General features: G+C 37.4%; 1 protein-coding gene across 3 annotated transcripts in view; it reads left to right on the plus strand.

Moving 5' to 3' along the window:
- Positions 1-13,205, plus strand: part of VAV3 (vav guanine nucleotide exchange factor 3) — a 122,720-nt gene that overhangs the window by 28,237 nt on the left and 81,278 nt on the right. For all 3 annotated transcript variants that reach the window (XM_017729759.1, XM_017729761.1, XM_017729760.1), the window contains exons 4-10: positions 646-754; positions 3,412-3,504; positions 3,600-3,668; positions 6,958-7,061; positions 9,023-9,122; positions 10,449-10,544; positions 12,201-12,269. In XM_017729759.1, coding sequence (XP_017585248.1) covers positions 646-754; positions 3,412-3,504; positions 3,600-3,668; positions 6,958-7,061; positions 9,023-9,122; positions 10,449-10,544; positions 12,201-12,269 — 640 coding nt within the window. The remainder of the gene's footprint in view (positions 1-645; positions 755-3,411; positions 3,505-3,599; positions 3,669-6,957; positions 7,062-9,022; positions 9,123-10,448; positions 10,545-12,200; positions 12,270-13,205) is intronic.

Raw genomic sequence — 13,205 nt, forward strand, 5'->3', positions numbered from 1 at the left:
GCGGCCACCTGTCCCAACACTGGAAACGAGAGAGAGAGAGCTCTGGCGGGAGGGGGTTGTCTATTCTTAAGTGTGGATCACAGAGGCGGTCACAGTTTTAAGTGGCTCAAAGAATTGTCCATATTCAAACTGGCCAGCTGATAGGTTCTGTCAGGTCACAGAGAAAGCTGTAAGCACCTCTTTGCAAGAACATCACTTCTGGGACTATGCTTGCTAATCCATGACAGGCAGGCAGAACTGTAATAGTGTCTCATATCCCAGTGTAGTGGGATGCCAGGCAATGAGGAGAGGCAGCTCCTCTTCACTGGATGTGGTGGGAAAAGAGTCAAAGAGAAGAGGGCAACTGAATTGTATCTTGTGACAAAACTGTCCTGATGTATTGGTTTTGCTGTCTGGTTTAGTTTCCATGTGGTTCTAAATTAATGTAGTCTTCAGTATTGTATTGATTTTGTACAAATTTATTTTAAGTTAATTGAGAAAAGAAAATTAATGGACTTAATTTCCCTTAATGAGTTATTTTCATTAGATATTCTATTAATTAATCTGTTTGTTTACTGTAGAAACTTTTCCTGTGAGTAGTCCCTTGTAGAGCTGATGGTACTTTGTCTGTGCTGCATAGCTTTTTTTCTTGTCTTGTCTTTTCAGTGAAACTGGTGTTGAGGAAGATGAAGAGTTGTATGATTGTGTCTATGGAGAAGATGAAGGTGGGGAAGTTTATGAAGACCTAATGAAAGATGAAGCAGCACAGCAACCTGTATGTTTTCCAATTTCTAGCTGCTTTGGAACAATAGCAGTTAACTTTTTGAAAGTTGAAATGATGCCTTTATAGATAGTTTCAGTGACGCTCCTGCTTACTTGCATCTGGAGTTGTTGCATCAGAGCATTATCTCCTGTGTAAGACTTTGCAGGCTGTTTGGGTAAAGGGGAAAACATTAACTGTAGTAAGTAAAAAAAAAAGTAATTTTTAAATGAATTGCGTAATTATTTTGTTGGATAGTTTTGACTAGTAAAATTTACCAGCTATTTTAAGAGCAGTTACTAACATTTTCAAGTTGCTTACTTGAAAATGTCCTACCTCCAAAATTGTTACAATATTGGGAAATTATTGTGTTTAATATTGTTTCAGCTGTTGTTTGGACAACTAGCTTAACAAGGACAACTGAGAATTGTTTCAAATTATTAATTTCTTGCTTATTCAACCTTGTAGTTTTTGTTGATCATTTGGTTGTCATTATGTTGCAAAGTAAACTGTTCCACTAAGTTTTCTCTAGGATTAGCTGAACTTCAAAGGCAGCTTTTCTTACCTGTGCTGGTATCACACATTATTTCTTATTCCTTCTTTCCTTTTGTTTATTGCACTCAAATGATAGATTTTTTTTGGTACACGTAGAAAAATTGATATGTTAATTTCTGCTGAAAGTGTCTGTGTTAGTGATTTCTTTGGGTTAGGTGACCACAAAACTGAAGTAAAAGGTTTTAAGTGGAATCCCAGGATTTTTTTGCATTGCTCATATGAGTGTTGAACAACAAACCCCCAAATTTTGCAAATGTATATGAACTATTGAGTACAGCAACTTCTGTATTGGGGCAAATACTGCAAACAGTTTGAACAGTATTGAGCTAAAGATAAAAAATAGCTGAATGTCTAAATAATGTCAAATTCTAATACTTTATAGAGAATAATAAATTACAGTTAACTGTTACAATGTCTTCTTACTCCTACAAAAGAATTTGGGAATAAATGATACATTTGAGATGAGGGTGACCATCAGATGATGATGCTCACAAAGTACAGTTCTTCTGATAAGGCTGTATTTTTGCAAAGTGGTTACTTGTGTCTGCATCTGATAAAGATGGAACCTCAACGTTCATTGTGGGAAAATGAAGAACTGCATAAATTGGGTTTTCAAGAGTAATTTCTGAAATTGCTGCACCTGGTAGATGAGTGAGAAGTCATGCTCCGCTTGCAGGAGCTGGTTGTGGAGTCATATGGAGACAAAGAGAGAAGGGTAAAGGAGATCAGCCAGAACAGTGACCAAGCTTTATGTACCTGTGTGTTTGCAGCTTGGCGTCTTGTTGAGATGGTAGGAATACATTTCTCGCTGTAAGGTAGCCAAGCTGTCTAGGAGCTGTATGTGGCTCATGGACAGTGTAAGTGTGGCTTACTCTTTGCTGTGCTGTACTTAGCAGGTGTGTCCAGTAGCCTGGCAGCAGAGAGGGAGTGGAAGGAGTCTAACTCTTGAACATACTAGGAGCTAAATATTCAAATTTTAATCTAGAATTTTTGCGATTCCTAGAGGAGAAAAGTCTTTTGTTCAAAAGCTGAAAGTGGTTTTTCTGAATGGAAAGAACTGTAGTGCTAAATTTCTACTCCTCACTCTCCCTGTATTTGAATAACATCTAGTCATCAGGTCTGTGTGCAGCACAGGGATTCTCTGCACTGGATGAAAATAGGTAAGATAAACCAGGGATATGCTGAAGGATGTTGCAAACTGATAAATATGCTTCAGAAAGGACGCGATAGTCCTGTTGCTTAGTAAGATACTGCTTATTGTTGTTGTTGGAGAAAACATTTTGGATCAGTTACTGCTTCTAACTGCAAGAGCCTATCCAGTTACTGTGTCAAACCTCCACGCTGACCTCTGTACCTCCAGATCTTCTGTGCCTTGCTTGACATGAATGGTTCCATATCATCTTCCAGTTATTTACTCTTTGAAATCAGATTTTATTGAAGCTGTAATGCTGTAAATCCTATCTTGGGTACGAGTGCTTGTAAACTATTTTTATGGAGTCCTGTAATTACTGATAATTACTTCCATGTCCTGTGAGTCTGGGGGTTTACATGGAAAAATCCCAGGGTCTTGTTGGAGACACACACATACATATACAAGAGCTGAACTTTGAGGTCACTGCACTTCCTGATCTGAGGACATATTCCTATTGGATCTGAAGAGAAATCTCCCCTTGAGAAATAAAAATGGAAAACTGTAAATAAGTACAAGGATTAGACTGAATCCAATATTTATTGCAATGTAAAGTTGCTTACATGATTTAGCCCCATTAAGTTTAGTGGAATTATTAACTGCTGAGTGTTTTAAATAGGATTTCTCAGTCTGGATGTAAATTAAATGTGACCTTGTATTTCATCTTCCAAAGTACCTGCTGATACTTCAGTGTTTTATATCTAAACATTAACTTTTCATAATATTACTTTGATTTTGATTTTACTAAAGTCATCAGCTAATTGAACATTAAAATATTGTTGGTTATTGCTGTCATCTTTGGAGGCTGCAGTACTCAGAGAATGTCAGGAAGCAGTTATCCTAATTGTGTAATTCTAAACAAATAGAACCATTTGTTATCCATTAGGTGCCTGTTAATGACTTAAACTTGACTCCATTGTAATTGCAGAAATGTCCTGAAAACGACATAAGAAGCTGTTGTCTTGCTGAAATAAAGCAAACTGAAGAGAAGTACACTGAAACACTGGAATCAATTGAAAAAGTAAGATGCTGCTTTCAGACTTGTAACATGCATTTTTATAGTAGTCTAGAAGATTGACTATTGTAATTCTATGTATATATATTTTTTTCTTGCAGTTTTTCATGGTGCCATTAAAAAGGTTTCTGTCAGCGTCAGAGTTTGATACTGTTTTCATCAATATTCCTGTGAGTAATTGCATATTTAATGAGGAGTTATGAGGTTCATAGTTGATTGTGATATATTTGTGTTACCGCACAAAATGATTATTTGAAATACAATGTACAGTGTGTTTATGTGGATATTTGTTGATTAAAAAGGATGTGCGCTACCAATTTTTTTTCTGCTTGAGGGAATAAGGTAGATAAATAGTATTAGTGTGTGTGAGAGTGAATTGCTATAAACTGGAGTATTTTTGATCCTTAAAAGCTAATAATTTCTAGAAGTGAATCTTTGAATAAATGCTCATATTTTAATGATGGTACAAAGTTGTGACTGTTAGGTTACCTATCACTGTATACTGTCTATTTATAGCTGCTTTGCAAATCCTTGTAAGTGCCCTGGCTCTTACATCATTGACACACTTGAAAGTTATCATATCTCACAATTTTGCATTCGGAATCTGGCGCTGGAAAGGATAAGGAAATCCTCTGTGAACTATCTAGGAAACCTTGTATTGAAAACAATAATGGTCTCTGTGATCGCTACTTTGTGCCATTTATTTTTGACTTAATCAAAACAGTATGACAATTTACATATATTTTTAGTTGATAAGTGTGCAGCATGTCTTTACTCTGTTTGACTGTAAAGGAAGAGATCAGAAATGGTCTGAAGCCTTTCTCAACACAGACAAATGAAAGCAATGTTCTTTTATGAGGCCTTTGTAAGGCAAGGGTCCCCAGAGTGTGGCCCATGGGCCACATCAAGCTATTATTGCTTGTAAAATATCACCTCTGTTTTGGCCATCTGTGGCATGTCCAACAGGTTCTTAGGTTGCAGGAGGAGGTGTTAGGGATTTTATTTTATTCTATGAGAACCTGGCCTGTCTGTCAAAATGTTTTGGTTGCTGTTCCAGCATCATCCTGATAGAAGGTAAGTTATGACAGTTATTATACTGATGGTACCTGACCCCTTGCCATATTTGTTCCTCAGTAAAGTTATCACTCTGCCTCTTAATTGCTGTCATGTCCTTCACTTCGAATATTAGTCCAAAACACTGTCACAGATATCAGTAACTAGCTTGTCTTCTTGAATTACATCAGCTGCCTGTAGAGATCCCTTTGCTTTTGAACTTACATTTTAAATTTATATTGTCTTACATTAGTATTTCTTACTCATTGCAAATAAAGCCATGATGTGTCCTACCTAAGCTACTGTACACCTCTTTCCTAAGGCTCTGCGTGCCCAGGCGTATTGACATGTTTTTTGAAAGACCTAGTTCCAGTCAGTGGAAACACTGCACAAGGGTACAAAAAGGGCTTGAATGCTGTAGGCACAAACAGGAAGGTCAGCCCACTCACTACTCCTTAAAGGTGTGTAGGGGGATCGTGTAAGAGTAAAAAGAACAGAACCTGTTTATTTTAAACTAGGGAGACACACAGTAAATGGTTACGTTTGGGTTGTTTTATTTTGCTTATTGTTGTCAGCATTCAGTATTCTGCTGTTAGAAGATGCTGCTTGTTTCCAACTCCAGGAGCAGTTCATAGGCATCCAATAACCTTAAAAGAAATACAGGACTTGGCTTAGCCAAAAATATTTGCAAACGCTTTGTCTGCTCAGACCTTGTCTGTGTTTCAGTTCCTCAGAAAAGGGCTGTGTGGAAGTTCCTCGGGAGGAAGGCTGGAAGGCAGTGGAAGCTTGTTTTAAACTAAAAATAGCTGTTACAAAGAGTTCTGCAGCAGAGTGAGATGTGAAGAGCAAGTGCTGTGTTCTCAGAGCAGGATGGATTTTCCTCTGTGAAGGGGTTTTGGTGAAGGATTGTTTCCTTTGGGTGATGTTACAGTCCTTAAATAGACTCTAAAAAATGCTTGCTGGATCAACTGCTGATATCAAAATATTTTGTAGAAAAAACCTCCAAACCAGTTACCCCAAATTACTCACCAGTCTAAAGAGAGTGCCTTTCACTGGCACTCATGTTTCCGAGTTCTGTTCTTTAAAGTGAATGTATGGTTCTATATTTGTGTATGGCTCTATATTTGTGTCTGTATACATCTGTCTATATTACATATATATGCCTTTGTATGTACATCTGTCTATGTGTGCATCCATATATAGATGCACTTATATGTGCACCTGTGCATGCTTTTGAATTATATATATGGACATACAGAGAGAAAGAGAGATGAAGCTATGTGTAACACATACTGAAGTGTTGGAAAATTCATGAACTTCAAATGATGATAGCATCAGTTTAGTTTAAAACCTGACTTTGAATTAGAGATAGAAACCCAAAAAGACCCATTGTCCCCTTAGCATTAAGCTGTTTTTCAGGGATATTGCTTAGTTGAGTCCCTATGTGCTCCTTAGAAAATGTGCTCCTGTTCCCAGTACATTAATTAGGAAGCATTTCTGTAATAGTGTCTGTCTACTGCAACTTAAAATTCTGAGGATAAGGCCATACAGTTGCTAGCGACTGAACTGGATCTGTTTCAAGATTCTGCACCCTCATCAGTGATGTGGTTGACCCTGTATATACTGTTAGTGTGAAGTGAAATGTTTTCACTTAGTTCTCAACTCAATATTGAATATTATTTTTGTAGTATATAATTCCTTGCATTAAACCATCTTCTATGGCTTGCTCTTTTAAACAGTCCTCTCTTTTTCATTCCAGTGGTCTGTGTACTACTTAGTTATCCAGATTTCAAAACTTCTTAACCTGTTTTGACTTAATTTATTGTGAATTCTCTGACAATGTCCATACAGTGTTAAGGCTGATGCAATGTCTTGTAGTTTAGGTATAATAGTGTATAAGCAAAGGAGAGTTGCAACAACAATCAAAGAGCAAATCTTTCTGCAATATTCTTTTCTTCCTCTCAGACATTAGTTATGTGCTGTATTGGGAAACTCATTATGATTGCAGTTAATTTAGCATTAGGACATCACTAATTGACCAATGTAATGTACAAAACTAATTTTTCACAGCTCAGGGACATGAATCATTACTTCATCTTGTCACTAAAGCATTTACTTGACTTGCTTAATTTTAAAATTATCATTATAAATGGAAGGTGAATTAACAGTGTACATTCTAAGCTAGAATAAATTAGTCTCTAATAGGTAGTTCTTGGAGTTTAGTTTTTCTTGTTGCACTATACAGAAAATCTGCCAAACCTTGAAATTAGATTCTATTCTCAAATAATCTGTTTTTCAGTGTATTGAAATTAATGGGTCTAACATGAAATAATTTATTTTTATATTCAAAGCTTTAAGCCATTCTGTTTTTATAAAGCTTTTCCCCTCCCCATTACTGTTTTTAAGGATTTGGTGAAAATTCACAGGAATCTTACACAGGACATCAATGATTCCATTGTTAACAAAAATGGTCAGAACCTGTATCAAATTTTTATTAACTACAAGGAAAGGTAAGATTTAAGCACTCTTACTAATTGTGCTAGTATGTGCTCGATTTGGTATTTTACTGTATTTTTGTTTGATGAATATTACTGAAACAGGATTAAATTCAATGTAAGTATACTTATCAAGCTAGTTTTGGTGTTTTGAGCCTGAAAGTCAAAATGCAACCTATTGTTTTATGAGCCCTCCCTCTTAGCCCAGTTTTGGCAATATCGTTACTTAGACAGGTAACATATCTTTCTAGGGAAACTTAAATATCTTATTTTACACAGCATTTTTTTTCATGCACACAATCCCAGATATTTTATAGTATGTATTAGTATTGTTTAACAGATTTAAAAAAGGGTATTTATTAGGGATATTTCAGATTAAAGAAGACAAAGAAGTCATAAATGGAAAGACAAGAAAGCAGATGTAGAAGAGAGAAGAGACTATGGTCTTGCTTTACCCTGAGTCAAAGGTGTGACTTTAAAGGCCCTTTGCCTTCAAGCTTTGAAAAGCAGCCAAGCTGATAACAGGATAGCTGTGGCAACATGCCATACCCTGTGGGCTAATTGCCAATTTTTTTACCAACCTTTTCATATTGTTCCTTCTGCCAGCACTGAACAGCTGTTGGACTATATAGATTAATTTATATACCTATGGTACTTGGCTGAAAAACACTTATTCTGTTGGCTACATTGCTGACCTGTCTTAAAGTAACCCTTGGGTTTTTGGTTAAAAATTAGGTCCTTCTGGGAGCAGAGTGGGAAGGACATAGGGGAACTAATTGGATTTGCTTCAGGGTGATGCGTGAAGGAGGATTATTGCAGTAATAATTGGTGTGTGAGCAACTGGACAGCAGCATCCAAAGAATGGTAGATGGGACGATTTTCCAAGGGAGGAGGGTGTCCCAGGCTGCCCATAAACTGTCCTGCTTTCAGAGACCCTCTGTCTCAGCTTCTAGTTTGGAGCAGGACATAATTATTTCCCAGGCTGTTAAACTTTCTGCTGCTGTAGGAGGGAATCAGGGGACAAGGAGTTGTTCTGGAAAATGCTTATCTTTCAAAAATTGTTCTGAAATGTGTGCCAGAAGAGGAACAAAGGGCACTGAGAAGAAATACCAAGTTTATATTATTAAAAAAAGGGAACAGAGGTTGATGCAGTGTCTGAACCATACAGTGATTACAAGTAATCAGAAATGATACATTTTAAATCAGTGTCATCACCTTATTATGAAAAAAAGATTTAAATAAAAGGGTAAAGGTTAAGTGACAGTAAAAGAAATTTAAGAGACCTCAATGGAAGGATCGTAGGAACCCACCAAAAAGGGTTTGAAGCATATGGAAGAAATCACCTCAAGAAATTGATGAAATGGTGAAAGAAGAGAGCACTCTTGGCACTGGAACTAGCAGAAAGAAGCACTCCACACAGAAGCAAGAAACTCCTGTCATAAAACCAGGCTCCTTCAGAAAGCATTGCTTCACCTGACATCTATTGAAAATTTCTTGAGATTTTATATGCTGTTATTTTGATCTGAGAGCTCACACCTGATAGAAACTGTTGGCAGATCAGTGTGGATAACCTACAAGTTCTTTAAAGGATGGCTGTAATTAATCCTAGTAAGCCTGTGCTCCAGATTTTATTCATTACAACCTTGGAAGTCTACATTGCTGTAAACACTACAGACTGTTCTGTTCAACAGAAATTTTGCTTCTTTTTAATGAATCCTGTATTGATCAGAATGTATTTATATATATATGTGACTGTTAAAGGAAATGCATGATTTTAGGCCATTTTGAAAGTAGAGAAAAACTGTTCTCCTGAATAGTCTTCATTCATTCATGCTGCCCATTTGAACACATGGCTAAATTCTATCCTTGCTTATTTAAGCACTAATCCTTTTGAAAGAAGGATTGTGAAAAAATGATCAAGGGTTGTTCTTGAATAAACAAATGTTCCTTTTATCCTTCCTCTTGCTTTGATTTAGGTTGGTTATTTATGGACAGTACTGCAGTCAAGTGGAGATAGCGATATCGTGCTTAGACAATATCTCTAAGACAAAAGAAGACGTTAAATTGAAGTTAGAGGTATCAGTATTTTTTAACATAAATATATATGTACACACACGATACCATGTGTTCCTTTGCGTATGTCCTGCTTTCACTGAAGTCAAAACCTTTATGATGACAAAACTAGCTGGGCTGATAAGTGCATGTGTTTCTCTTCATTCTTTTGGAACCTCTGATCAAATGAAAATGTGCTCCATATACAAAAGTGCACAGCCTGGTCCTGAAGCGAAGGGAGTTTTGCCACTGACATTAGCAGAGTTAGGGTTTTCTTTCAGGAAGTGACCATCAGTGATACCCTTCCATTTATCAGGATATCTCAGCTAGAACACAGAATTGCAGAACCACAGAGGTTGGGAGCGACCTGTAGGCTGAACAAGCCCTTGTCCCATAGCCTCAGGGTTGTCTGCCATGACCCCTGGGTCCTTTCTGCAGAGCTGCTCCCTACCTGCTCAGCCCTCAGGGTTAGCATGTCCCTGGCTAGTGCCTACCAGGTGAAGGACTTTGCTTTTGCCTTGTCGCCTTCGTGTGAGGTTTGTGCTGGACATGCCCTGATAGGTGTCAGCTGCACCTCTGAGCTGTGCTGTCTGCAGACCTGCTGTGAGTGTCCTGTGTCTTTTGCTGCAGATCAGTGCCAATGGCATTAAAGCGCAGGAGGCCTTGGACAAAGCCCTGAAGAGCTCTGTTTGCAGCTGTCCCTCAGGTAGTGCAGGAAACATTAGTCACTGCACTTTTTGAACCTCATAATCCAGTCAGTTTTTTATAGACCTGGAGCATAACATCCCAACCTGGATATTACAAGATGAAGCCTTGGAAAAGTCAAGGTAGACTCTCCCCACCCATTCAAAGATCTAGCCATTTCATCGTGGAAAGCAGTCGAAGTAGGTCAAGCATTGATTTACCATGGTAAATCCATGCTGGATATTCCCCATATTTCTTCTTCATGTGTCCAGATATTGCTTCCAAGAGGACTTGCTCCACAATTTTTGCAGTGAAGTGCTGAAGTGAGACTGACTGGCCTGTAGTTTCCATGATTACCTTTTGCCTTTTTTTTTTTCCCCTTCCCCATAGGTATATACATAGATTTTTTTTTTTTACCTGTATGGGATGCCTAATATCTGTTCCCTTTGTTCTACTCTCTCATGCATGTTGAAACATCTAAGAACAAGTGACTAGATGCAGGCTTTGTTTAGTATTGCCGTATCAACTGTTTTTCTTTGCTTTGTTGATATTATTTATCGTAAGGTTAATATAGTTGCTTATATGTCACTGAATTTTCATATATATCACTTAAATAATTTTATTTTCTAACTCTATTGTCTTACTTTTTCTTCTGCTTTGAACTAGGAATGTTCCAAGAGGGCCAATAATGGGAAGTTTACATTGCGGGATCTCTTAGTGGTTCCAATGCAGAGAGTGCTGAAGTATCACCTACTGCTCCAGGTATCTTACTTTTGAAATTTAAGGAGGCTGAGAGAAAAACGTGAGTGTTTATCATCAGTGGGTTGTAAAAATGAAAGCTAAATGTCTTTATCAAAGGAAGGTGATTGACACTTCCCTAGATAGGTTATGAAATAAAATTCAGTCAAGTGCAGGGTTTCTCCCAGAGATCATTTCTTAGAGCTGAAGCATATCTGGGGGAAATCGAATAAAACACGATTGTTTCCTCAGTATCTGGACCTTTCATTGTTGGTGTGTTTAAGATGGTTGGTAGTACCAAACCATAATCATGGTACTTGGAAATGTGAACCATTACCCCCCAAAAGAGGCAGCTGGGCAATCCATACAGCATACATTTAAGGTACTTCTTTGCTGTCATAAATTGCAATTAAGCCATATTTATTTTGAGATGCTTCTTGTTATAACCCACAAAGCATTAGCTTTTGCAGTTAGTCCTGTAATAAGGGTGGAGAGTCTTATAAATTTAATTTGATAGCTGTGCCGGGAGACTCATTAGTTCAGCTGCAAAGAAATGTGTTACTATATTAGACTGTCAGCCCTGCTGATGCTTGTAAAATGTCATTTTAAAAAGATCTACTACTTATATATGGAGTATAATTTTGAGTCTGCAGAACAACATACATTTTGTAATATTAAATTTTTGAAATACTTCTATAAATGAGTCATCAATATGTTGATCAATGCAAAATTGGAAAAAGCAAAACGAATGGAATGACTTCTTTTAAAAAAACCCATGGGATCTGACTCAGGATTTTATAATCAACATGTATATTCTCGGAAGATGATATACAATGTCACTATGGTCTGTGTAACACTGTCTATATGTTGTACAAGAAAAATATTTTACAGACTTGGAAAGAAAATAATGAATAAATTATTAGAATTGTAATGCAAATATAAGTATTAATTATAATTATAATTAATAATTATAAATAATTATTATTAATTGTAATATGAGTATAAAAATACTATTTAATTTCTTATGATTTTACTAAGTTATGTGAGTGGAAATGTATTATTGCCTCAAATTATAAAGAAGAAATGACCTGTTTCCCCAAGAGGTTACACTTCCGCTTCATAAAGCCCAAGAAACCTGTATTTTCCATATGGGAAGTGACTAAAAGAATTCTTTGAACGTGTAAATTTGTATGTTTTCTGAGTCAGCTTCCTCTTAGGTATAATGAGACAGTGACTTTTAAGCTGTGCATGCTTCAGCTGAGGTTTTACTGCCAGTATGGATCCCTGTCTGTGGACAAGTGCATGCTTTGGAAGAGGATGAAATACCATGTAGCTATGTGTAAATGAACTTGTGTTGTTTACCTGGGCTTCCAGCATGCACATACAGTAATGATCTGATTTGGCAAGTTTTAAGCACTAGACAGACTAAATTCACTTCTCGTGATGGTTCATTAGCAACTAAAGTCAGTGTTTAGGCTGTACAGCAATCATTACTAAACACTTGCCAATTAACTGCAATAGGCCCCACTCACTGACAGGCTGCTCACTGTGGGGATGAAAATGCCTATTCTCGGGTTGTATTTTCTGCTTTATTTTTTGGGGGGTGGGGATGAGCAATGATGATGTCAATTTAAAATGTGACAGACATTGGGTGGAAAGTTTCAACTGCTTTGTCCACAGGAGCTGGTAAAGCACACTGCTGATCCCATGGAGAAGGCAAATCTAAAACTGGCACTTGATGCAATGAAGGTGAGTATTTATGGCAGTGAAGGATTTATGTCTGCTGGCAGTTAGAATGGTAGCTCAGAACTGTATTTCCTGGAGGAGATCATGTTCTTCACATTTCAAACATGTTTTCACAGGTTCCTGTGAGCTTTCTATGTCATGGCAAGTATAAAGATGAGGGTTTTGTTCAAGTCTGGGAAACAAGTTCAGTAGTTTTCTGAAGCAGAGGGTTTGTGAAATGGAACTTCCCCATTTCGGGTTACTTTTGCATTTGCTGAAAAACAGGTGTTTCAATCATGTTGGTCTTGCTTCTGAAATTTAGAAATATTTCTACTACTGTAAGCCAATTTGAATCAAGGTCAGTAATTTCCCAGTGTGATGGACAGCTATCTTTCTTCACAAGACCTTTTTCTGTCATCCTAATATGATCTCTGTGGCTTTACCTTTGAAAGCAGTCGCATCTTTCTGGAGGTAGGGTACCTGTCACTATACAATCACCTGCAAGTGGTACAAACAAATACTTTATAGGATAGCTTTATAGAATAGCTGTGCTGCCTTGTGCATGAGGTAATATGTGTTCCTCTGCACAGCTTCAGAAACAAAGCACAGGTCTGCTTCACTTGGCTTCAAGATGGTGACATTCATGTGTTGGAATTGCGGAGTTTTTTCTAGTCTTTGTGGGGAAAGGAGCCAATGTGACATAAATTATATCTCCCATTGTAATCTGTATGTTCCACAGTAGATGCTGAAGTCAGACTAAGTTAGTTTTGGGTCACACAGCTGTCTCCTATTTTGTGACTGCCTTGAATGCCTGGAATACAAACCAGCTCACAAATGAGATTTTTAGTTCCCTATTTTGTTATCCATTTTTGTGCAAAGAGTGTAGAGGGATGGACACCATGATAATTTCCCTCGGAGAGGTGCCTGAAAAGAGATGGCACAGTGTTTCATCCATCTAGT

Source organism: Corvus brachyrhynchos, unplaced genomic scaffold (genome assembly GCF_000691975.1).
Source record: "Corvus brachyrhynchos isolate BGI_N302 unplaced genomic scaffold, ASM69197v1 scaffold101, whole genome shotgun sequence".
Classification (NCBI taxonomy): domain Eukaryota; kingdom Metazoa; phylum Chordata; class Aves; order Passeriformes; family Corvidae; genus Corvus; species Corvus brachyrhynchos.